General features: G+C 39.3%; 1 protein-coding gene across 1 annotated transcript; it reads right to left on the bottom strand.

Annotated features, from left to right (window-relative positions):
• Positions 1–6,588: 6,588 nt before the first annotated feature.
• Positions 6,589–8,280, bottom strand: LOC118778638 (neuropeptides B/W receptor type 2-like). The gene is made up of 2 exons (XM_036530224.1): positions 8,227–8,280; positions 6,589–7,637 (listed from the first exon to the last, which is right to left on the bottom strand). Exon 2 carries the CDS (start codon positions 7,603–7,605, stop codon positions 6,589–6,591), a length of 1,017 nt encoding a protein of 338 aa, XP_036386117.1. The 5' UTR covers positions 7,606–7,637; positions 8,227–8,280.
• Positions 8,281–26,906: the final 18,626 nt, after the last annotated feature.

Raw genomic sequence — 26,906 nt, 5'->3', positions numbered from 1 at the left:
ACACTCACCCATGCTGCTTGGCTCTGCCACACAGGTTTTGATGCAGGTGAAGGACGGCTCATGTCAGAGGTGAGAGGTGGTAGAGGTAGAAGGCAGGATATGACTCATGTCAGAGGTAAGAGATGGTAGAGGTAGAACGTAGGATGTGACTGACTGGAGTCAAAGGTGAGAGGTGGTAGAGGTAGAGGGTAGGATGTGACTGACTCCTGTCAAAGGTGAGGGGTGGCAGAGACACACATATCCTGCACGGTGCACAGGAACCAAACAGAAGCTACTGTGTGACTGATCTTCATTTATGTGGTGCCATATGTGACAAGAAATGTATTAAATTTAATGGGCACTTTTTAGATAATGTATAAGCAAAATGTCAAATTTTAAATCACGTTTATTAAAACACTGCAGTTCTTTTCTGTGTTTGTGAAGATTTCAAATACTTTGAAATATCATCTCTAAAGATTCAGCATAGCTATATCAAATCTATATAATTAAATCAAAAATAAATATTTGAGAAAACCATTCAATTACCATTTATATCACAATTGCCCTCTTCCAAAAGAGACTGTGATGTAATAGCAAGCTTGATCAAATCCATGAGGCCTCTGTAAAGCATGTAAAAAAATGTTGTTCAAAACATCCTTCCAACTGATGTTTTTTTTTTTTTTCACAAAAACCAAACTGAGATTTCAGCAGCCAATCACCAGTGTCCTCTCATCTGACCTCCATGGATGAGCTTCACCACTCCCATTATCACTCTTGCCTGTCTGTGTATTTATGGCCTACAGCATGCTAAAGTAAACTGGCCATTTTGGTGTGGTATGCGTATGATTATGATACGCCTGTTGGTATTTATAGTCTTCTCACAAAGATAACTCTACATTCAAGTGCTGTTGGAACATGGAAAATGAGTTTTCGACTGTGAAAAAGCTTTTGGCAAATTACATTCATCCATAAGATATCTGACAGTGTCATGGCAATTGTATTAAGATACTCCTTTCAGCCAATGAGCAACAGTGGCATTCCCTTTCTTTTGTCAAAGAGGTGCTTTGTGAGTGTTTTTTTTAACGTGACAAGGAGCCAAACAAACAATTTTTTTTTCGGTGACCTCCATGTCTATTTGCATTTCCAATTTCTAAGCTCTTGAATGCAATGTGTATTTACAACTTCACAAACATGAAACTGAGTTTCCAAGGGCCATTTGAATGGAAAATCAATTCATACAATCTTGTAGCCAGTTGGCTCTAAAACACATGAGAATGTTGATAGTGCCATCTAGTGGCAGATCACCACTACACTGGACTGACAATATTTCTCAGCTACTGACTACTTTTTTTTTGGAAACTATGGTCAAAGAAATGTAACACATGGTGTCAGTTTTCAAATTTTCAGACTCAGTTGCAGAGTGTCTAATCACCTTCTGCTCTTTGTGTGTGAATAGCACATCCTTAACACTCTTTTGCAAAACTCAAATTTCAAATAAATGCCAACAGGGAATACAACATTGGCTTGACAATGCTATGCCTTCAAATTGTCAATACATTGCTGGCAAATAAATTCCAGTTGTGTTCATTGGTTTAGCAACTGTGCAGACACAGTTGTACAAATTCTTAATCAGTCAATCAGTCCAAAGTTATCTGGGAAATATAGCAAAGCCCTAAGCAAGGCAAAAGAAAATGGGAGCTCAGAAAGAAAGAGAGAGAGGAAGGGGTGTGCATATGAGAGAAGGGGGAAAAGTGCAAGGTTGTCAAAGAAGGCACGTCAAAACAACATATATATCAAATGAAGTGAGAGACAAAACTGTCAATCATGTAATGAACAATAGCTGAACATGGCCCGAACATGGCATAGGCTTGAACATGGCTGAAGACAGTCAAAGAATCCTATGAGATCTTTCCAGAATTTTAAGTAAGTTTAAATAAGTACTGCATCTCTACACAGCACCAAAACTGTAGTACTATAATGCAATTGTGTGCTATGCATGTATGCAGCTCCTGTACTGTATCCCTACCATGTAAAAGACATGGCTGTTTAGGGAAATTCTGACCTAGGATAGAAAGACCTTACAGAGGAGACTCCAAGACAAACAGGACGTGACATCACTTGAGAGAGCGTAGAGCTGTCAGCCAAAATGGAGTGATACATCATCATGCAGTCACTGGCTAATTCAATGGGGACTAAAATTCCTGGATGAACTTGCTGATAGGCTATTAGAGAAAGAGTACGTAGTGAGAGGGCAACAGCTCCGTAACTGTGACATCATCTGGGACAGCTTCCACCATGGCTGCCAGTTTAAGAATGGATCAAGGTGCAGCTATATATGTTCATGGTGGAAGTCTGTCTTTCTCCCTGGCATTGGAAAGTTTCTGAATGCAGTCCCTATGACCAGACCAAGCTCCTTGAAGTCACGGACGCAGTATGTGAAGACATCACTGCTGAGACCTGCCAAGCATGGACTCGACATACATTTTGTGTGACGTGGATGTGTGTATGTGGATATTTTGTGTGATGTGGATGAAATATTTTGTTTGCTTGACCCAAGAGATATTCATGTCAACCTAAATTATTTTAAAAGCATTACATGTTTCTGTTAAATGTTTCTGGTCACTGCATAGTTTCATTTGTGTTATTTCATAGTTTTGATGTCTTTACTATTGTTCTAAAATGTGGAAAAATGGTAAAAATAAAAAGATGTGTTCAAACTTTTTACTGGTAATGCACAGTATATTGGTTCATAATAAAAACAAAAGTGCCTGTCAGAATGTGTCACACAACACTGAATGCCTCTGTAATGGAGTCCATACCCGGACTTGGACAGCTCATTGGTACAAAACCAATGTCTGTGATGTGTAAATGCAGGGAAATAGTGTGACAATGAATCTGCAGCTGGAGCCAGAATGTTGCAGGTTTTACTCCCGGGTGGAGCACTGTGGTTGCACATTTGGGCAAGTTACTTACTCATAACTGTTTCAGTTAACAATGTCCAGCATATAAATGAATCATGTTCAACTTTAAGCAGTGATGTGTAACTATGGATAAAATAACCATGTATCTGCTTGACATTTCCTCTATGACCCCCCTCTCCATCTGAAATGCTGAGGATCAGTGGATGACACTTTAAAAGAATTGGGAGTGTCTCACCGTGCTCCAACCTCAAAGGCAAACGACCCTTTGCAGTGTTATTTCATCCTACTCATCAATCCATGCTAACATACAAATGCATCATATCTACGTGGGTATGCAGGGAGCATATCATTATATATTCATTGTGGATATATTCAGATTCAGGTTTATTTCGAGAAAGACTGGCGTCATAAACTCAATGGGGCTTACAGAACAGTACAGACTAAGTTGCAGGTTAAAGTGGTGAACAGAGACACCTACTGTAAAAAATCAGAATTTCATCATGACTCATTTTGAGCGACTCATTTGGAGCATATTATTGGTCTTGAGTTCATGACATTATAAACTGATTTTTTCTTCTCTTGATTACACCTCGCCAACTCTCCTACTATCACAGATTAGTAATTATGTGAGTCTCTAATCTTTTAAAAATAGAACACAAATCTAAACATAAAAATATGATATAAAGACATTAGTTACATTCAATAATTTTAGCAGAGTGCACAAGAGGGGAGCCTTAAAATATAAGCAATAATTGCTTTTTCAAACTAACTAAAACAATTTCATGAGAAGAACAGTAGAGCAAAGGTCCTACATTGGACAAATTAATGGATGAAGAATCAGCTACTAATGGGTGGTTCTCATTTAAAAGTCTATGAGTGTTCATTGGATGAAACTACTACAAAAGGATTTAGATTTCACTATTATCGAGTTCTCTGCCTTATCACTTCATAGCTCCCTGGCTACCCGTGGGTGTGGTGTTCTAAGTCTGTGGTGTCAAATTTGGTTGTGTATAATGGCTGTGTGGTGTATGGTGGAGGCATCATATATAATGTGGTGTGGTGTATGATGGCTTTGTGTGAGACTATGTGTTGTATGATGGCTGTGTGATGTATGGTTATTAGGTGGTATGTGATGGTTGTTGATATGGTGTATGATAAGTGTAGTGTAAGATTTAATGGTGCATAATATTATGCTTTACTTATAGTTAACTGGTGTGTTATGGGCATATGGTATACAATGTTGGTGTTTTGTATGATAGCTTTGTGTAATATTTGGTGGTGCATGATGATTATACAGTATGTAATGATGGTATGGTGTACAATGGCTATGGTATTTGTTGGTTATTGTCTAATATATTATATAATGATGGTTGTGAAGTACATAATGTTTGTGTTGTGCATGAGTCTTTTGGTTTATGATAGTCACAGAATGTAAGTGAGATTGCACAGGGCGACCCCATCAGTGGAGTCTGTTTGACGCCTTTTCTCATTATCACTGTGCAGACTGAATGTAAAACAGAGAAATTAGTCTTTTTCTCTGAAATTAACAAATATTAAACGATAACAACAGCAGCTCCCTCTGATGTTGTGCCCTCTCCCACTTGACGAGAGATCAAAGGTTTTGGTAACATTGTTTATAATTAAAATGTACTTTAAACACAGCATTTTATTTAACTCTAGTCAATGGGTGGTTTTTAGAGGTCTGAGTTTTAAACCCATAGGTGGCAGTAATGCACCACTCTGTGGCAAATATGATGCCTTGGGACTCCTGCAGAGGAAGGAGCAGAGCAAGCTCATTCTGGAAACCCTGATGGAAACACTTCAGCGGATGAAGAAAAGCAGTGGTTAAAACAGTTAAAACAATTGTCCAGTTGCTCATCCATTCTAGAGCCTTTTCCAGTCACTGTAGTAAGAGGATACATGAAATTTCTGATGAATGATTGATAAGTTTTACCTTTTTAAAGCATTTAAGCTATGTGCCTGTTGGTTATGGGTGATATACTGTATTTACAGCATATTAAAAATTATATGAATGAATAAATTAAGAAATAAGTGAGTGAGTGAGTGAGTGAGTGAGTGAGTGAGTGATTGAGTGAGTGAGTGAATAAATGAATATGTGTAACATTCATGTCTGCCAGCCCACATGGGCTTATAAGATGCACTTGTGATCATGAATAAATGTATTAATGTGTTAATACAGAAGAAAACATTTCTCAATAAATTAAATAAGACATACAAACATTCAAGTAAACATTTTCACACCATGGGTCCTTACCAGGACCAGGTGGAATAGTTGAAAGTTAGGAGGAGTGTTCAGGGAAAAGGAATGCTTAGCAGCAGTCAGGACAAAGGGAGGGGTGTAGGTTCACATCCTACTAATTTTGAACCCTTGACCAAGGGGGCACTTTAGTTAGTGTCCATCAGTATAACAACTTCACACTGTGTTAAGGGCTGTTTGCCTTGATGATGAGAACATTTGAGACTGACATTTGTAACGGGAAATTCTGTCTCTCTGTATGTCAGTGTGGAAGGGAACTGAAAGACTTCACTCATATCCCTGGAGGCAACACATTCAACAAAGTATGTATGAGGCCATAATAATGAAATTCTCATGTTCTGTAATAACACCACTTATATTGAGAGAGAACAATTGTGTTCAGCAAAACAAGAAAAAGTTCCTTTGTCAAGGATGTTAAATTGATTACTTAATTAAAATGAATGCACAATACCATTGAACCATTCATCATGTGAATCTTTATAGAGAATATCATATACATTATAAGAAACATGACAATTCACTTTGATGTTACCTTTGCCTTTATTTTTTCATCAAATGTGTAAATAATAAAAAAAAAAAACAATTAGCAATATTGTAAAATTTCTGTCTAATTAATCATTAGTATGAGTTTAAGATGTTCTACTCCGGCTACATTGAAGTGTAGCGAACATATATTTTTTTCTTTGGCATTTGACTCAACTAATTTATTTGAAATTAATGGTGCGAATCGGAATGTCCATAAACGTAGATTACAGTATCCGTCTGAAATCTCAAATTACAAATTTAAGGTGAGGGTGGACCGTACTGAAAATTATTCATTGTATCTCTCTCTCTCTCTCTCTCTCTCTCTCTCTCTCTCTCTCTCTCTCTCTCTCTCTCTCTCTCTCTCTCTCTCTCTCTCTCTCTCTCTCTCTCTCTCACACACACACACACACACAAACGATGCCGAGTACCTATTAACTTAATTCAGTTAAGGTTAATATTTACAACATGTTACGATATGTCCAGAAATTAATTTCTACTTTTGCAACAATACGAAAAAAACCCATACAAGCATATGGCTTTTTCAAGTTCTAAACACTTTGTAGCCACATCGTTTCTTTGCCGGATTCAAGCAAGTTGCATTCGATGATGAAAGGACAAATGAAATGTTTTTTTCTGCTGCCTGGATAAACAAAGCATGATTATTTATTTATTTACTCGTCTGCAAATGTGCGAGTACAACAGTTGTAGTGCACAGTTATCCTACACATTTGTTCTGTGCATGATGAAACGCTTATGATACACGTTCTATATATTTCAGGGATCAGACAAACAGGGTTAGAATTAATCATCACGTCTTCAACCTTTGACTTTACAAAAAGACCGTGAGAAGCGATTATGTCTATTTCGTTCATTCTTACTGTACACTCAAGATTGTCTACACTCCAACATTTTCTTGAACGCCTTCCTAAAGCTGTCGTCAAGGAAAGCGTATAGGAAAGGGTTTAGACACGAATTTGCGTAGCTTAGACTTGTAATGAAATAAGAGATTCCAATCACTAGCGGCGTTGAGTTCAGGTCCGTTGTGAGGGCGACGATGGTGCTGAGATGGAACGGCGTCCAGCAGAACAGGCAGACTGCGAGGACGATGAACACCATTATCGTCACTTTCTTTTTTGCTTTGTCTAGAGCCTTGGCGTTGGAGTTCAGCCGCATGTTCCGCAGCTTGTACAGCATCATTGTGTACAGGATACAGATGGTGGAGACGGGGATGGCAAAGCCGAGGAGCAGAGTGTAAATCCGACTCGCTTTAAACCAGAAACTCTCCGGACTGGGGAAACTCAAGACGCAACTCTTCCTATCCCTATCTTCGGGATTAACGTAAATTCCTGCGAACACGGTGAAAGGCATGACTATTAGAATGACCAGTGTCCACACGCAGACGCTTACGGTTTTGGCTGCACGGTAAGTGCGGTGGGGCATCCTCTTGGAGCGCACGGTCGCGAGCACCACCAGGTACCTATCAACGCTCATTACCGTGAGAAAGTAGATACTGGAGAATATGTTGTAGTGGTCTATGGAGAGTATGATCTTGCACAGAGTCTCGCCGAAAGGCCAGTAATGTAGGAGATGTTCTGCGATGTTGATTGGGAGGACTAAAGTAAATAAATCATCGGCGATGGCCAAGTTGAGTATAAACATATTGGTGACCGTCTTCATTTTGGGCGCTTTGAGGATGACATAAATGACAGCAGTGTTGCCAGTCAATCCCACCGCGCATATGACCGAGTATATGACCGGCAGGACGACGTAGAAATCTTGGTAGAAGAACTGCGCTGGTGAAGTGCAGTTTAGATCGGTCCGGTTGTTGAAATTAAAGGAATAAAATTCCACGGAATAGTTGCAAGCGGAGTTCATTGTGTCTGGCTTGGACACGTTTTTCATATTTATGTGTTCGTTGATGATGCTGAGACACCCTGAATTTCAAATACAAAAGAAGAGAAAATATATGCATGTAATTTTATTTGATATAATTTCCTTCAGTCTGCCTTATATTCATTTCTTTAACCATATTAATTTTGCACTTTGATGTCCGTGAAATTAAAGGATAACTTGAGACAAAATAATGATTATATGTGAAAAGCGTACAGGAAAGCGTATTTTATAGGTTAAGTTTGGTCTCATTGGTTCAATGGGTTCATGTTTGATTTATCATATTATGTCATTTTGTGGACAAATTAGATTAAATGGTATAGTCTTACTGCAAGGTACTTTAACAGTCAGGATTATTCATATCCCTTGAAAAACAAAATTGGGTTTAAGTAGGTCTAATACAAACAGAAGTTGCAACATAAAACTATTATCATTTCACACTGGTGATAAAAATAGGGCATGCACATATACTACTGAATTCTAAACGAACACGTCTAAAGCAGGTAATATCGACTTTTCAAGTACACCATTCCGTAAGTAGGCTAAATGCTAATAATGAGTGAATTAAAATGTTCCAAAACATGCACACACAACAAACAAAACGTGAGGAGAAGAACGTTCAGCAGAACTCACCGGAGTAAGAACAGTCGCCACTTTCCCCTCTGCCGCGCGGCTGATGTTTACAGTATCAACACCAGCTGCCCGGTTGCCAACTGCGGTGGTTAAAGAAAGGAGTGTGAATGTGTGACGTCATCTACATCGCTGTTCGGCCCTTAACATTAAGTGCATATGCACGTTCAGGATGGACAAAAGGACCTGCGTTAGTATGTTATTTTGAAAAGGAATGCACATATTTACTTTTGCAATTTCTAATGATATGGATGAAATCTAATTGACACATAATTGATGAGACATACACATTCATAAACATGACACATTCTCCCTTTATACACTGAATAACTGCTGATTGAAACAATTCTTGTTAAGGTTCTGGTCAAGGTTACAGCAAACGTGGCCCACCTGGGCTATGAACATGCAACACTCTTCTCTAACCTCTACGCAATCCTTCAAAACGAGGTTATTTCTGGTGCTTTACAAACCAGAGCGCATACACTGGGGAGTGAGTCTTGTGGAAAACAGCAATAACTAAGGCAGCAAATGGAATTAACACAGGCTAGGTAGTGGAAAACTGTTGTGTTACACAAAGTTAAGGACAGACAGAATAATGATTGTTGTATACGGGGGGTGTGTGTGTGTGTGTGTGTGTGTGAGAGAGAGAGAGAGGCAGGGGGGGGAGACACAAAAATAGAGTGAGGGTAAAAGAAAACAGTAATATTACACACAAACTTGGACTTACATATGATTTTGCTTAATAAGCCCACACCTCATTCAGTGTATTTACTTGAAATACAGAGGTGAAATATCCAGCTGTTTCAATGAGTAATCTTTAACACACCTAGGGTCCAGGTGTCTACTGAGGGAATAAATACCACTGATTTATCGTGGTGCTGAAGGGCTCAGACATGGAGAGTGGAGTCAGGCTCTGATAAATCAGGAACAGAAAAGCCAGGTTAGCCAGAAATCTTTGCAATGATGTTATCATAGCAGCAGCTGTGTTCATGCCTGGCTGGTCTGAAAGGTTGCTATGGGTACACTTTACCTGCTCAAAGATTTTACTTCTGTCTTTTTTTCTATTTTATTGTTTAATTCCAATTTGACTTTCCCTTTTCATTGCCATTTTATTTATTCAGTTGTACACTGAATATAAAGGTGTCCTTGTTTAATATGACTTCCAAAGCCAGTCACCAGCTTGGCATTCAGGCTAATTTCAATGAGTGATTCATTTCCTGTGAAACCAACTTCAAGGTTTACAGCAAAGGATCAGCACTGGCTGTGAGAATGAATGATCATGGCTGGTCACTCTGAGCCACGGCGCCTACTTCTGGAGGCAATGGCCAAATGCTGTTCACACTGACCTTGCTTTTATCTTTGTTTTCAAAATAACTTGCTGTTAATAAGATGCTGGGGGTGAGGAGAGAAAAATAAATATATCTCTGATCTTCCAGCTCCTTTCCTCCTTCAGGCTGCAAGTAAACCCTTCCTCTCCAAAAATGTGTGCCTGACAATTAGCAGTTGCCTTCTTTTAGATTGTTTTACACTTTTCTTAGGGGATTCATTTCTCTCTCTCTCTCTCTCTCTCTCACCCTGTATACAACCACTATTCTGTCTGTCCTTAACCTTTTGTAACACAACAGTTTTCCACTAGCTCTCTCTCTCTGTCACTGGTCACCCCTCCTCCAAGTTCCACACACTTTTCATTTTAATTACCATCCCCCAGCACTCTCACTCGCACCTTGAATCCTGAATCATGACACGTATATACATATACATATACATATACATATACATATACATATACAGTTTATTAGGTACACCCATCTAATACTGGGTTGGACCCACTTTTACCTCCAGAACAGCCTGAATTCTTCTGGGCATGGGTTCTACAATTTGTTGGAAACATTCCAACATTCCATAGGTACCACAGGGATATTGGTCCATCACGCAGCGGCTACATATTGTAAAGTGATACATTCATGCTGTGAACATTCCATTCCTTGTCATCACAAAGATGTTCTATCTGGTTTAGGTCTGTGTTAAAAATTAAATTGTAGCCAAGAAGGAATACACCTGGTCAGCAGCAATGTCTAGATATGCTGAGGCCTTCAGACATTGCTCAATTGATATCATGCGACCTAACATGTCCCAGGAAAACATTCCCCACAGCATTACATCACCACCACCATCCTGTGCTGTTGACACCAGGCAGGATGAGTCCATGGGCTTGCACCCCTGACTCTGCCATCAGCATGATGCAACAGGAACCAAGATTCAATGGACTAGGCAATACCTTTCCACTCCAGTTTTTGTGATCACATGCCCACTGGAGCCACTTCTTGTTTTTATCTGACAAGAGTGGAACTCGGTGTGGTCGTCTGCTACCATAGTCTACCTGTGGCAAGGACCAATGAGTTGTACTTTCTGAAATCCTGTTCTGCACACCACAGTTGTAGTGCGCCATTATTTGTCTGTGGCCAAACAGAATTACAAAGACCACTGTCATATGATAGCTTGATAGTTTGATCAAACCCCAAATGTCCCCAAAGTTCTCCTGCATCTCACTCTTCCTGATCTCCCTTCATTTGCCACCAATGAAGGCTTGCGTTTGCGGGCGCACGGAATGATTCCCTTCAGTTAATCACCTGACCCTACACACTGGCCAGACCACTGTTCTAAGCTTCTTCAGAATGCTTCCTCTCTCTTGTAACCTCACATCCTGGTTACACTCACTGTCTGTCCCGGTCCCCATGTGGTGGAACAAGTTATCTGTTTCGGTCAGAACAGCTGAAACACCAGCCAACTTTTGTCACACACTGAAGAACCACCTCTTCGGGCTACCTCAGCCTCCTACCCAAACAAGATATTTTGTCTGTCTTATGAGCAATTATATTTGCAGAAATGTACTTCAGAGTTTTATAATTGGGTATGTGGAGGTTTTCTTGCATGAATGTGGTATGTGTTTGGAATTGTGTAGTCCTTAACTCATATATATTGCTCTGTATGTACATTTCAGTCTAGGTATGCATTTGTGATCTCTCCACTATATTTGCCACTGATGCTTGTTTATTTGGGGTTAGTAGTGTTCTGTTTGTGTACCTTTTCATGCCACTTTATTAGTTGTACTCTGTAAGTCAATCTGGATAAGGTCATCCACTAAATGACAGCAATATAATCTAATGATTACATTAGATTTTTGTGTTATGTTTCATTAACACAGGCCCACCAGCTCCTCTTCCTTACCATCCAACCAACCATGTCAGGTTTTTTAACAAATCAAAGACAGAATCAAGCGACACAAATGAGTGACACAAATGCCTAATGGCAATGCTCTTGTGTGTCCTGTTCCTGTTTAACTCCTGGTGCCAAAGTTCTAGTGGTACCCCCATTCACAATATACACATTACTGGTAACCTACATTTGTATCCATTGTCCATTGAACCTGATTGTCTCAGTGATGCCTGAGGAGCGTTCCACATTCTACATTTAGAATCTTGGTAAGATGGGTCATGTCATCTTATGCTCACATCCAAGTACCTTATTGTATTGACAGGTCAGGCAGATTTGGCTTGGTGTAATCAAACCTTGCTTAAGACCTCTCTGTCAGGCAGAAAATCAACAGAACAGCATTCTGTAGCTGTGCTGATTTTTAATATGTTCTTATGATTATGTAGAAATGTTTTTATGTTCTTAACAGTGAATATTTTTATTGGTGGATGCAGTGTGACTCTGGGATTCATTGCTGAAGTGCAGGGAGTGCCAAATCTTGCTGTTCAGACTTATTTAATCATAAAGCTTTGCACTGTGGGAAGGCATGTATATGGTGGCCCTCTTCCCAAAACGTCAAGTTTTCATTTGTCCATCAGAGAGCATTTGGGTGTAGTGAACAGCATCAGCGAGCAAGTCACACAACACATCTCAGAGATTACAGCAGCTTTCCTGACCAGCGCTATTGTGTTGAGCTAGTGTTCCAAGAAAATTCAGCCCAAGTGCCTGCAATCCCCTGATTACCCCTGTATTGAATTTGAGGAGAGAAAATGGACACTGGTGGTCCTGTAATGCGGCGTGATTGGTGCTCGCTGTTCTTCCCTCCCCGAGGGTCGTAAATATCAATATGCAGCACACTTTCTCAGCGTTAGCCAAACAGCAGATCAGTCATAAAATTCCAATTTATCCAGCCGAGCAGAGATAAGACCTAAAAATCATTACATGGAAAAGAAGAGAAAAAAGGCGTCACGACTCAATTGACTTTGTGGCTCTGTCAGGCAGCTGCTGACACCCTGAGGGGCTCCTCAAGCTCTGGCTCCTGCTTTGTCCTAGAGAAATGCTCCTTAGTGTCCAAAAAGGTTGTTTCTCTCATAATTGCAGGACGACTGCAGTAAATGAGTGATGTAGTGGGGATTGAGCCATACAGTGGCAATGCAGGGGAATCATAAATAACTGAAAGAATGATAGTGAGAAAACATGTGACTCCACGTATAAACGAAAGAATGAATGATACACTGTCACCATGCAGTGGACCATATTCATAAATGAATCAACAAATAACCGAATGAACAAATGAATGTGTCAAGTAAATTAATGCATTGTTAAGAAATGGTGGCTGTACATGGGGCTCCATATTAATGCATAGAATTTGGACTGGGATTTTGACTGGAGAATGTACATTACAAGAGAGCTTTTATTTTTTGTAAGACCCTGTCAGAATCACAGAAATTGTGCCTCAAAGTGAGACCAGTACCACATGCTGCAAAACCAGTGGGAGAAGTCCCACTGTCAACAATATCAGTGAGTTGCTGAGGATCAAGGGGAGAGGTCAGAGGTCAAGCAGAAAGGCCACAGGCCTGTATTTCAATGCTATTTATCATGTTAACAGTAATAATGATGATGATGATGATTATTATTATTATTATTATTATTATTATGATTTATCTGTATAGCATCTGTCATGAGGCCACGTCAAAGCACTTTACATAACATTTATTAGCAACATTACACAACAGATACTAATCAGAGAAGTATATTCTAAAGTACAAAGCTAATAAAATACACTAGTGAGTAAAAGCCAGAATTTTATACTTGTGCAAATTATCCAAATTATCATTATTCAAAAATGTTGTGTAAAACTTGCTGTACAAAAACGTTGTTTAAAAAAGACTATAGCCCAAGCCCAGAATTTCTCTCTCCACTTGATGAAGCAGAAGAGTCATTCATTTTAAAAGACATGTTTTATAGGCAGGTTTCAAGAGCCAGGGAACCATCCTGCTTGAGAACGCAAGTGTTTTTTTAAATTGTTTTTCTGCATTAGGGTTGCTGTGTAATTCCAGGATCAACAGTGTCCTTCAGCGTTAAAAAAAGAATCAACTTGTCCCATGTTGTGCATTGTATTCCAGTAACACTTTGTATTCATGTCCCATTAATTAATTACTCACTAGTACATTCATAAAAATATTATTAACATTTATTAGTGCTGTTAATATTTATGAATTGTTTTGCAGTGCCTGTTGTTAACAGGAATTAATTGATTTACAGTGACACTACTGTTGTATTATAAGGACTTATGAATATTAATAGAACATCAGTTAGCCCTGGCCCTGACCCAGAATAGGAACCACAAGCTGAAAATGAAAACAGGAAAGTCTGAGGATCTTAAGGCCCCTATTCTACCTTCCTCGCTAATTGTTAAAAAATCCACAAAATTTTCAGTCAGGACCAATACCACACACCCTATCCAGTAGCATGGGGCTTATCAGACACAGTCATTTCAAACAGTCACTAGTATGCCACAGATATCTTTGAACACATATTGTATTCCCCTGCCCGTATGACACCCAGTCTAAACCACATTCCAAAATGCAGTTCACATCATCTATGAACTCTCAGACATAAACCTTTTGGAATTAAATGCAGGTGAAACAGCCTGGCTGTCACAAGCAAATCAAATTGGAATGGTTTACATTATTTATTTATTTTTGCAAATACTTAAATCTCATTCATTCATAGTCACCTCTATGTCAGCACTTTGGCCTGAGCTGCTTGGTTTCTCCCTGTCTGTGTGGGTCTGTCTTTTGTTTTTGCTTACTGGTCCTTGTGTTTCCTTTTGGTGCCTGCCTCCCCGCCCTCCTGTTACTCGGCCACGCCCATCAACTGAAGCCTGTTCCACACACCTGTGTCTCGTCCCCTCATCATCTCCCGCCTACATATACCCTGCTGCTTTCTTTGTGCTTTGCCTCATTGTTTCAGTGTCTTCGCTGTTTCGTTTCCGCTGGTTGTTTGTAAGCCTGTTCTGTTTCTGCTTGTTCCCCTCTCTGCCTGTCCCGGATTTCTCTTTTCCTGTTGTTTTTGGATGTTGTCTGTTTTCCATTGCCTTTTTGGCTACTTACTTGGACTGTTTTTCTGAGTCCGATTTTGCTTGTGATTTTTGGACTTGTCATTAAAGATAAACCTTTTTGTACCGCCCGCATTGTCCGCGCCTGGGTCCTTATATTTAATGTTTTCTGAAAAAAATCTCATGGGCCACTGCACAATATGACATGCATGGGTAGAGCTTTATCAAGTCTAAAATTCTGTAGCTACAACAGCTACTGTTTCAGCCAGTCAAAGCTCAGGTGTAATTCAAAGGTCAAAAATATTATTTGAATTAGATGACACTGAACAGATTTGTGGGAGGCTAAGGGAAGCATTTGCATAGAAATGTCTGTGTTGAAATGTCAAACAGTTTGGCTACCATGATAAATTATGCTGTATTTTTTTATTCCATTCAAAACCTGTCCATTTTTCTAAAAGTTCAATAGCATAAAGCAAAGTAATAAAACTTAGCCTTAATATTTGTCAGCTATAATTAACTTACTGTACATAAGAATATTGTCTACATTCTACAGTCTGCCTAGGACCGTAAAGCACAGTCTGGAACATTCTAAAGGTCTCTGCTGCCAACACAGATCTATTCCATGCATTTATGACTGTCACAATCATTCACTATTTCCATAGAAATAATCTGAAAATACCTTCTGTAATCTTTAATAATAATCTGTAATAATATTTACTAATCCCTGTTAAAAAATAAAAACCTCAATTAAATCTTTCCTGCCTCTTCTTTTCTTAAAAAGATGAATTTTCAGTGTATTTATTTTTTAATACTTGGAATGAGTCCTGTTTTCCATCTTGTTCTTTTTCAATCTTTTTCTTATATGCCCTTCTTATAATGTTGTGCCTAAAACTGGACAGGCTACTCATGATCTGAAAAAGGCATTGTAAAACATTAATATAATGTCTGTTGATTTGTAATCAATACGATTGCTACATATCCCAGCATCTAATTTACTTATTCATGCCTTTAACCCCAAGTCTACACCCAGATAGACTTGCACTGGATTTTGCATCCATGTATTTTTATGTTGCCCATATTGCCCATTTTATACCTACCATGCAAAAACCCTGTATTACATTAGTAGTTCCTACTTGTGGAACATTGCAGTTAGCAATGTTCATTTTGTCACGTGTCTACCCACCTCTGGATTCTACTACAATCTTCTCAGATTCGTTGAGTAGCTTCCAAACTGTTAGCTTCAGCTCCAAATTTAGTGACAATTGGAAATGTAACTATTTTGCCTCTGATGTATTTATCAAAGTCACTTACATTGCCAGTAACAGCAAAAGTCCCAACATCAACCCTTGCAGGACTCCACTTCCCACAATCACATGCTCAGACAAAATCCCATTTAACATTACTCTTTGTATTTGTATTGTATTGTATGCTGAAGCCATTTTTATACACTTCAGCACCACTACATTAATTCCTACTCAGGTTGAGAATGAGTCAGTCACTCAGTCACCCAGATATGAAATATCATAAGACCGATATGAGTCAACCCATTCAGTTGTTTCTTTGCAGAATCCAGGACATCTGTTAAGCATGATCTCCTTGTGGAAAAACTATGTTAGCTAACCATATGATGTTGTTTTTACCAAGAATAATTCTACCTAATCCCTTCCTATATGAGAGACAAATTCAGTTAACTGGTCTGAAGTTCCCTGTATCAATGGGATCCCCTTTCTTATATATTGGTCTTGTCTCCAATCATCAGGAATTTCTCCAGTTCCAAGATATTGCATGTCAATGGTTTTAACCATTAATGTTTTTATAAACCATTAACAATATGTTTTTCCATACTTTTTTTAGAATTAATTTATACAGTATGTTGAGAATAATTACTTTGATTTTTAAGTTGTCTCCCATGTTATAGCTCACCTAAATTTATAAGATTTATTAGTATACTGAACCTCAAACGTGATTGTTTTGTGGTCACATGACTAGAGTGGCTCCATTACATCAGCACTGCAAATTCTATCAACATTAAAAAAAAAAAAAACAAGTCTTGGCATGAGCTGCCTTTAATAGGAGAGGTAATATAATGCATTAAGAAATAATTGCATAAAACACAACCATGTAACAATCATGCAATCTGAACAAATGTTCTTTCTTAAGTATGGCAGTTTGCAGCTATATTTATTATTTTTATCATTATTGAGCTAGTACACTGTTGGCCCATCTGGGTCACCTCTGAATGCCCATTATCTACCATGTGCTGCTTTCTGGTGACTTTCTGAGGTTTTTGGACCACACACCTCATTCTGTCTGCCCAGCTCTCTTCCAATTTAATCAGTTCAGGAATTATCAAGATTGAAGTGACGCATTAAACCACAACTACAGTTCTCATATCTCAAAAAGGCAGTATGGATTATTACCCCTCAAAGCAAAGGAAAGGCAAATAAAAACAGGTCCTCACACATTAATGTGCTGAAATGATTTATTTTTCCTTCTTAATAGAGAGCAAAATATTCGAGAAAAAAAGCAGAAAAAGCTGCTGGATTGTTTTTGCCTTCAAAGAAAAGGGGTCATCAGTACAGAAATGAATCTGCAGCTAACGTCACAAATAGTTCTTCTTAGACAATGCCTTCTAGAGTGAAAAATACAACTCAGAGTCAGTAATCAAGGGGCAGGAAGGACTGTTCTGTTTTAACAAAGTCTCAAACAGGAATTTATTGCCTAAAAGTTGTTGTTAATTTTTGGTATTTGAAGTTGGATTTAATGGCTTGTTAATTTCACAGGTGACATGATTCTTCTAATCTGACAGAGCATTCTGAATCAGGTTGCTAATTGCTTTATTGAAGGTACTGGACTGAATATTATCTGTCTAATTGAAGTTTCTGTCCTGTTGTCATAGCAACATGTGGGGCATTTGCTGGTAAATTGAAGGTAGATGCAGACTGAATACATATTCTCAAACAAAAGTTCTGCCATATACCTCAAAAAAATTAACATCATATGCAGATGCTCCTCGACTTATGATGGGGTTACATCCCGATAAACCCATCGTAAATTGAAAATATCATAAGTCAAAAATGCATTTAATACATCTAACCTACCGAACATCATAGCTTAGCCTAGCCTACCTTAAATGTGCTCAGAACACTTACTTTAGCTTACAGTTGGCCAAAATCATCTAACACAAAGCCTATTTTATAATAAAGTGTTGAATATCTCATGTAATCTATTGAATACTGTACTGAAAGTGGAAAAACAGAAACACAAAACACAATATCCAAAAAACGCTGGCAACACAGTACACTGTAGAGTATCGGTTGTTTACCCTCGTGATCGCGTGGGATCTGCCCAGCATCGGGAAAGAGTATTGTACTGCATATCGCTAGCCCGGGAAAAGATCAAAATTCAAAATTCGAAGTACGGTTTCTACTGAATGCATATCGCTTTCGCACCATTGTTAAGTCGAAAAATCGTAAGTCGGGGACCGTCTGTACCTACATCCAACACATACCTTGTATAATGAACATAAGATACCTGTAACTAACATATACCTAACATAATATTACATATCTGTAACTGACATGTTCATAACCACCACATAAAAAGCATAAGCCTCACATAACATCACACAAACATATCTCACATGACAAACATACACCTGAAATAACCTAACATCCCTCATGTACCTATCTGACATGTACACACAACTAACATATAATTAACATTTCTAACATGTAATTCAAATAACAAACATTTATTCCAAATAACTAGTGTACATTAATTAACACATATTTCAAATAACTGGTGGTACATACATATGATACATATTCTGTAACATTCACACCCACATACATGGAAACACACACACAGGGTGGAGCAAAAATCAAACATTTTCCTTATTTGTGTTTCCATTTTAAATTTCATTTCAAAAGATTGATTTAGTGTGGATTTTTTTGACATTGACCACTCTTGTTAATATGCCTGGGTGGTTCTGTTCTTTAGTGCCCTTGGCTTTGTATAAATATGTGGGGCGTCACCAGCCGGCCTGCTTCATCTGGCAGGCCAAGAGCAGTACAGACCCTGCACAAGAACAAGAAATGTATCCCTATGGAAATTTCAGCTGGTATAAGTGTCAGAAACTAAAAAAAAAACAAACAGCGCTTCAGTGATAGTTCCCTGACTCTTGGGGAGATGTCAGAGTGAATTTATGAACGTATCTGTGAGCGTGTTTCTGTAATTAATGAGGGGAGTGGAGAGAGAATCAAGTTACAGTATGTTTGGATCTCTTCCATTTTGAAAGTGCGTCTTAGTTCTAAATCAGTGACAGCCACTGAGCTGTAAACAGGAGATGGAGGGAATGTAACTTTAAACTGCTAATGATCCTGAGCCAGTATTTTACGATGAGCCAGCCTGCCAGTTTTAATTCACCCATCAGCAGCTGATTCCTTTTTGCTTAATTGTGTCTAATGCGGGCAGCAATGCTTCACCTTTGTGCACATTCAGTACTATTAACTGTGGCAAAGAGACTGGGTAAATTATATAAATTTGATAATAACAAAGAGATCAGTGGTCTGTTTTTAATCTGAAACCATTTTAGTCTTTACACACATGCACATCACAACAGAATTGAGTTTTTACATAAATACATGCACATCACAACAGAATTGAGTTTTTACACAAATACATGCACATTGCAACAGAATTGAATCTTTACACAAACACATGCATGTCTTGACAGCATTGAGTTTGTACCTAAACACATCACACGCATTGCAACAGCATTCTGTCTTTAACACATGCACATTGCGACAGCATTCAGTCCATATTACATGCCATGGCCTAAGATGGAAAGCACCAAAGTCCATTTTTTTCAATGGTAACCAAGGAGATGAGACATTGCCAGGCAACAGCTGCATCAGTAAAATGGATGCTTGGTTTATTTGTGAAAATAGACATTGTGACAAGAGATACAGAAACAGATGATGGGACAGGGGTAGGGGTGTGGGGGCGAGGTGTGAGTACCTTCCACAATGACTTTGTGCATCTAATGTTTTAGGCTTCAGAGCATATCATGGGCAAGAAATGTTAATGAAATTGCAGAAATTTGTGCATGTGAAAATGATAGGGAGAAACAACAAGGCATAATTTCCATTACAAACCAGACCAGACCAGACCAAACCATTTTTCTACACTTATTTCTACACTTACACAATATTTTTTCCCACACTATTCTCATAGCAGATAGTTATTTCAACTGTCATGCACAGTGCAACCAAAAAAGTGAAAAAATGTCTAGTGCATTTTTGGGCCTAAAAGTTTCAGAAACAATCAGTGCTTCACATGCAATGCTGGTTATTTTTCAGTGCTGTCCACCAGCCCTCAAGAGTCACTGGCAGGCCATACAGCAGCACTCAAACCATATAAACGTCTCCCTATACTTTCAGATATCTGTCTCCTTTCTGTCCATTTTGCACGAAGATGTCACAGTAGGAACTGTAGGACAGGGTGGCATGAGGCTTGCTCTAGTGGCAACAGCTTATTATGCTGTGTTCATGCCTGAACACAGCCAAGGTCCAGGCAAAACCTAACACAACTGCAAACCAAAGTCAACACAAAATGTTTAGGTGTCAGAATAGGCACTCCTAGACTAGAAAATTTGTCAGACAACCAGCATAAATTTCCTACACTGCAACCATTGTCTATTCCGTGTGTGATACACCCAAATACCTTAAATGTTAAACCAATGCAGACAGAAAAGAACTGACAAACATTTTGCAGTTGGTTGTGAACAGCAGGGTGTTGAAAAGAGGATTTTAGAAAGAGGACGTTTGTAAGATTCTTTTGTTGGAGATTCTGTGTAGGTGTGTGAAGTGGAAGGTGGGGGTTCTATTCATGTGTTACTCTTTCAAAATGAATTTTAAAAATGCTACAACGCTGTAATTAGAGTGTATCACGACTCACACACTTCATATCTGCCTGCAGGGCTTTCATATTAATTAATGCTCCAATTTGCACTGAAAATTCAATAGAGAAGGGGTGAGATAAAGAAAAAGAGAGAGAGCAATAAAGAGAGCAAGAGAGATTAGTTATTCACAATGCAAACTCCTGATTTAATGTTTTGAGTTTTTAAATAACTTAATTTTGTAGGACCATTTAGGCACTAAACATTTCCATGCATCTCAAACATAAAAGGCACAAAAGACATTCACCCGCATCACTTCCCACAGTCTTCTGCTGCAGCCTCATGCCAAAAGAAAATTCACTCTGGAAATCTAGTCTGTCTGCCTTCATAAAAAACATCACATTTTGAATACATTTTTTCACCATTCTCCAGGTTAGAACTGAGCCGAACTGAAGTGAGACAGAAAGAGTGTGAAAGAGAGAGTGGGTGAGAAAAGAGAGAAAGTGAGAGCACATGAGTGTGGCACTGTTGACTGTGGAGGTGACTGATTTCATGGGGAAGAGTCACAGGGGTCCATGACAGCACTGTCTCTCTGATTGGCTCTGAGTCCCTCTCTCAGGGTGTTTTCCTGATTGGCCGCAATCTCTTTTAATCAAGGAGGTCATTGGAGCTTTGCATGCTACGGTATGAGTCTCTCAAGACTCCAGCTCTTTGACTGATGGCACCTGCAAAATGACAATCTGAGCATCACAAATTTCCTCCTTTGAACACCCCCTGCCTGTGGTGTGGAGGACTCAGGGAAGGTCAATGATCAATGTGCTGCCAGATAATAACCACATCATCAGTCAGTCAATCTGTAACTGACGGAGTGGGGGATCAACAGCATGGTTTGCTTTAGCTTTTCATGAATTGAACAGCTTGATAGTTTGTGAAATAGAATCTGTACTGGCACGATAATGTCAATGTGATGCAATGGTAACTGCCAAAATAAAGGAAATACCAACATCAATTGTCTTAGTAGGGCGTTGGGCCACCATGAACCACTAGAACAGCTTTAATGCACCTTGGCATAGATTGTGCAAGAGTCTGGAACTCTGTTAGAGGGAGGCAACATCATTCTTCCACAAGAAATTCCACTATTTGCTGTTTTTATTGATGGTGGACAATGCTGTCTGAGGCACTGCAGCAAAATCTCCCATAAGTGTTCAACTGAGTTGACATCAGATGACTGAGACTGGCATGGCATATGGTTTACATTGTTTCATCCTCATCCAACCATTCACTGACCACTTGTGCCCTGTGGATGGAAGCATTGTCATGCTGGAAGAGAACACTCCCATAAGGATAGAAATGCTTCACCATAGGATTAAGGTGATCACTCAGAATGGCATTGTACTTATTGGCATGTAGGCTGCCCTCTAAAGGGTTGAGTGGACCTAACTCATGCCAAGAGAATGCACTCCGCACCATGACAGCGTGGCCAGAACCCTTCACCATGGGAAACAAGCACTCAAGCTTGCTGGTTTCTTTTGGTGTGAGCCTCACAGGCATTCATTCACTTGTTGAGAACAGGAGGAAGGAATGACTCATCCAACCAGCTTTTTGTACAGCTCAGTAGACTGCTGCTTGTGTTCTTCACACCACTGTATTTTTAACCCTGCATACTGCAGACTGTTCTTGATTAAACTGCTTACTCATGCCCTACATTGATATTTGCAGTCAACTGATCCAGAGTTGCTCATCTGTTTTGCCTGTTGAACCAATGCACAGACATCATGGTTGAGAAGTAGGCACTTCCAACAACCATTGCCCCCTAGTTGATGATGTCATTCCCTCTGACTTCAGTGCCAACATCACCTTAGCCACTGCTCCTTCTGCAAGATCTGCAAGTGAAGCAGTCTTCATCACTGAAGCTCTTGACAATTTAGAATTTTTGACCCTAAGTATGTTGGGATGTTAACCACTGAATTTACTCAGGAGCCACAACTGAGTTAAAGCACCTGATTTCAATACATTTTGTATCCCTCTGTTACTCAAGCATTTCCTTTATTTTGCTAGTTACCTGTATTTGGTATGTTATTCTGCTACTGCATTCCAACACACTGGGTGGCGTGTCATTCAAAAAGAACAAAAAATGGACATATAGTGTCCAAACACATCATATTATCTTTTTATCTATAATTTTAAATGACTTTTTATCTGTAAGTTTTGATAATATCAGAAATCAGATTCTGTTCTGTGTTCTAATCTGAGTGACTCTGTGAGTGAGAGCATGGCAAATTTTGAAAAATTTGTAAATTGTGATGCATATTAATTCTTCAATTTGCTCTCTTGATAATATTCAGACTAGACTTCTTAAATATTTGGAACTATGTGCAATGGCATTCTGCTAATCAGTAACATCTTCCTTGCAACTGGAACAGTCTGTATTTTAAATCCACTGTGCTTTAGCTCCTGAAGAAACTTAGCCTTCTAATACTTTTGTTTTTACTCACTATAGGTCCATTTCTAAGACTGCATTCCTTGCTAAAGTTTCCTTGGTAACATTTGGGGAAAACAGTGAACAATTGACTTTCTTTAATGAAAATGAATAGCCTTTCTTTAATAACCTTTTCTGAAATATTTCATTGTGGGTTCCACTCCAGTCACCACATAAACTCTATTAGAGTAACAGATGGCTGGCAAATGAATCCTGACTGTAATTAATCCTCTATTTTAGAACTTTTACACCTTAGTACAGCTTTTAATACCTTTGATCATTTGATCATGGTATTTTAGTCTATTGCCAAAGAACTGGGGTGACTCTTGCTGAAAATATGAGGCAAATACCAAATGTAAGGCATGAAAACAAATAAAGCAAAGAATGGGTCCACAAAGGTAAATACTGAACAAACATTGCAGCCATCTCAAACATCAAAGAACAATTCTTGGGTGGTTCCTGTAACATCTACACAGCATAGGATAATGGAGATTTGGGCATGACAGGCAATGTCAGATGTTTCATCTATCTTTCTTGTAAAAAAAAAGGAGCTGGACTAACTTCATCTCAAGCACCATAGCAACATAGAGGCAATTTGATCATTCTGGGTTGTTTTTGACAAATTAGAAAGCACAGCTGAAGAGTCAAATGCCCTTCCAGAACTTCATCATACCATTATTTGCAATTACTTCAACTAACTCCTTGTAGTTGCCCTTACTGTCTGAATCTTTGCCCCCATCATACCCTCCTATTGTCCCAGCAAGAAGGATGTATCAGTTGAATATTTCAGAACTGCCCCATTTTTCCTCCCTGTTTCATGATGCTTTGCCACAGGCATGCTCAACCTGTATTCTGCCTAGTAGACTTAATCAAGCATCATTGACATGCTCTTTCCGATACCCATGCCTTTTGCAAGCTCTCTAAAAATCACAGAGGTAGTGCTGGAGGAAGTATTCATCAAAAGACATGATTGATTGTCTGTAGGGTGTCTGAACTTGGGTTACAATGCATTGGTCATTATCAGGTCCTGAGTTAACACCCTTGGGGAATGATTTTGGGTCAAGCAAGTGTGAAGCCAGACTTCTGGACAGGGCTAAATTCTTGTTACAATTGTCAAATCAGAGGTAGACAAAGCATGTAATTAACCTCAGCCGAATCTCAACCATTTTTCTAATAGAATTATCTATATTTATCTAATAGAATTCAAGCTCGACTTGAACTGGACAAGAAGCAATTTTCAGATGTTAAATAGTTCAGTCAAAATAATGTTTATTATTAAAATTTTCACTTCCCTTGAGCAAGTTACACTTGAGCTGCCTGCAATATTCAGACACACAAATAGGGGCACTGTCTAAGTCACTCTGGATAAAGGGGCATTGGCCAAGCCTGTGAATATGTGAAATATATGGGATGAAAGAATGAATAATGAATGACCAAATGAATAATGAAGGAATGAATGATGATTGTTCAAGGGGACAAAAGAAACAAAGGGTCTAAGATGGTGCGGGACAGTCTGAGCCTGCACAGTATCCTTTTGTTAAATTTGTCCTCTGCACTTTTTGCAGTGTTAGTGGGCAGCTCATGCTGCAGAGCTCCCTGAGAGTGTTTGTTTTGACAAACCTGGATATGTCACACTGTCTTGTGTTTGTACTGATGGCAGGATGTTCATAAGTGAATCTGACAATGATGTGCTCATAGGGGGAGTTAATTGTCATTAATTGCTGTTGGCCCACCACAGAGCCATTCACGCGAGACTAAACATAGAGGAGACTATTTGACATTTTGGCTCGTATCGTTTGACATCTAGTGATTTTCTTGTAGGGGGGGCTCCCTCCCTGTTTAAAGGCTGAACAATCTACCTCTTCCTCTCGACCAAACCCAAACCTACCCCACTGATCCAGCCCCATACTGGAAACAACCCTTCTCTGAACCTGCATGTCCAGCTACATTACACACAACATTCTCTGTAACATAATGTTGCTGTTGCCCTGGTGCTCCTACAACAAGGCAGGAACATTGTGGCACTGGCGTCTGTTAGCAGGATACCAATGTCTGGATTATGAGTGATGAAAATATATTCAGATTAACGGCTAGATAAAATATGGTATAATTTATCATCCCAAATTATGAAGCATTTTAGTATTTTAAAGTGTGGGGATCTGTGACTCTTTGTTGAATGCTTATCACAGCTGGAGGCTTTGTTGGGTCTTTTATCATTTATTTTCTGCTCCAGTGTGGTGGCTGCCACATTATAAATTATCACCTTTCACATGACATTTTCCAATTATGTCCTGAAAATTAGCAAGGTCTGTGTAAAACGCAACACCTGTGACTTTAAAAGATATTGGCCTCTCCCTGGGGTATTAGGCCCTCTGTTTTAATACAGACATTGAGAAACTGTGTTATATGAACTGAAAATAGACGGAATTAATGGAGCTATGTCAAAGTGAATAAAAATGGCTTCATTACAGATTGCAAAAAAAAAATTCTACCCATAATTCCTTTTTCTGACCTCCCCATTCTCCTGGGGGAGGAACAGAGGTGTGCAGCTCTGGCAGTATACAGCTGCCTGCCACAGCCTGAGCGACACACACTCACACAGAAGCACTAGGAATGTCATTTTATCTTAATTATTCTACTTACATTTATTATACTCCATTCTTTCTAATCATGTCTTGTCACTAAAATTGTAGGTAGCAGTAATTGTTGCATTCTTGTGTTTCTGAGCAGCTATCTTAGTTGATGTGTAGATGATTTGACAGCACTAACAGGGGCAGGGGGCACTGGCAGGAACCTACATTGCAAAGTGAATTCAAAGACAATTTAAAAATATATATAGTGTTGCAATTGGCCTCTCTCTTGATTGTAGGTGACTCTGTGCTGGCACATGGCCAAACAGAGGGTGCCATTCATCTCCTACTTGGCACTGGTGCTCTTTCATGCTAGATACTCTGCGTCTGATCTCAGGAGGGGTGATGCCCGTTAGGATGTAAAGACTGTCAGTTGGAGTTGGTCTTAGGCATCCAGTGGTCAAGCAGCATGTAGCATTAAGAGCAGGATCAGGTTTCTTGGCATGGGGAGATCTTTCCCATACAGGGCTGGCATATTCAGCAGCTGAGTAGCAAAGAGCTAGAGCAGAAGATCTCAGAGTTCCTGGGTTTGCGCCCCAAGTTATACCAGTCAGTTGACTAATGATGTTGTTTCTGGAGCTCACTTTGCTTTCACTTTGAAGGAGAGATCTGTCTAAGGTGACAACAAGGCAAACTGGTTGCTCACAGTTCTCGAGGGTTATTCCTGACCGTGTAACTTCAAGCTTGTGCTTGGCTTCACAATTTCTGAGGTGGAAAGCATACACCTGTGTCTTGGATGGATTAGCACAAAGGTGGTTTTCTTCATAGTATGGTGTCAGCTCATTGAGAGCACCGGAGAGTCTTTCTCCTAAAACTCTGAAATTGGTGTCTTGAGCTCCTACACCGAGGTCGTCTGCATAAATGAACCATCTGGTTCTGTCACTATGTGGTTGGTCATTAGTGTAGATGTTGAAGAGGAGTGGTGCAAGCACACTCCCCTGTGGAAGACCATTCTTGGGTGTTCTCCATCTACTCTTCTTCCCACCCAATTCAACTAAGAAGTGCCTGTTAGCCTGCATACTTTCAATGAGTTCCATCAGCTTGATGTCCTCAGTGATCTCCAAGATTTTATAGAGACATCTGTGGTTGACAGTATCATAGGCAGCTGACAAGTCGACAAACACGACTCTGGTTACCTTCCCTTCCTCATAACCATTTTCAATGTACTGTGTGAGATTGAGTATTTGGCTAGTCACTGACTTGCCTGGGCAGAAACCTGCTTATTTGGGGATGAGGTGTTCATCGATGGCAAGAGCAATTCTGTTAAGAATGAGGTGCTCAAGAAGCTTGTAGGTGTGACTCAGTAGCGAGATGGGCTGAGTATTCTTGGGTATTGATGGATCTTTCCCCGGCTTTGGC

The sequence above is a fragment of the Megalops cyprinoides genome, chromosome 6, assembly GCF_013368585.1.
Source record: "Megalops cyprinoides isolate fMegCyp1 chromosome 6, fMegCyp1.pri, whole genome shotgun sequence".
Classification (NCBI taxonomy): domain Eukaryota; kingdom Metazoa; phylum Chordata; class Actinopteri; order Elopiformes; family Megalopidae; genus Megalops; species Megalops cyprinoides.
The sequence above is the reverse complement of the archived record's forward strand: the minus strand, read 5'-3'. Positions and strand labels throughout refer to the sequence as shown.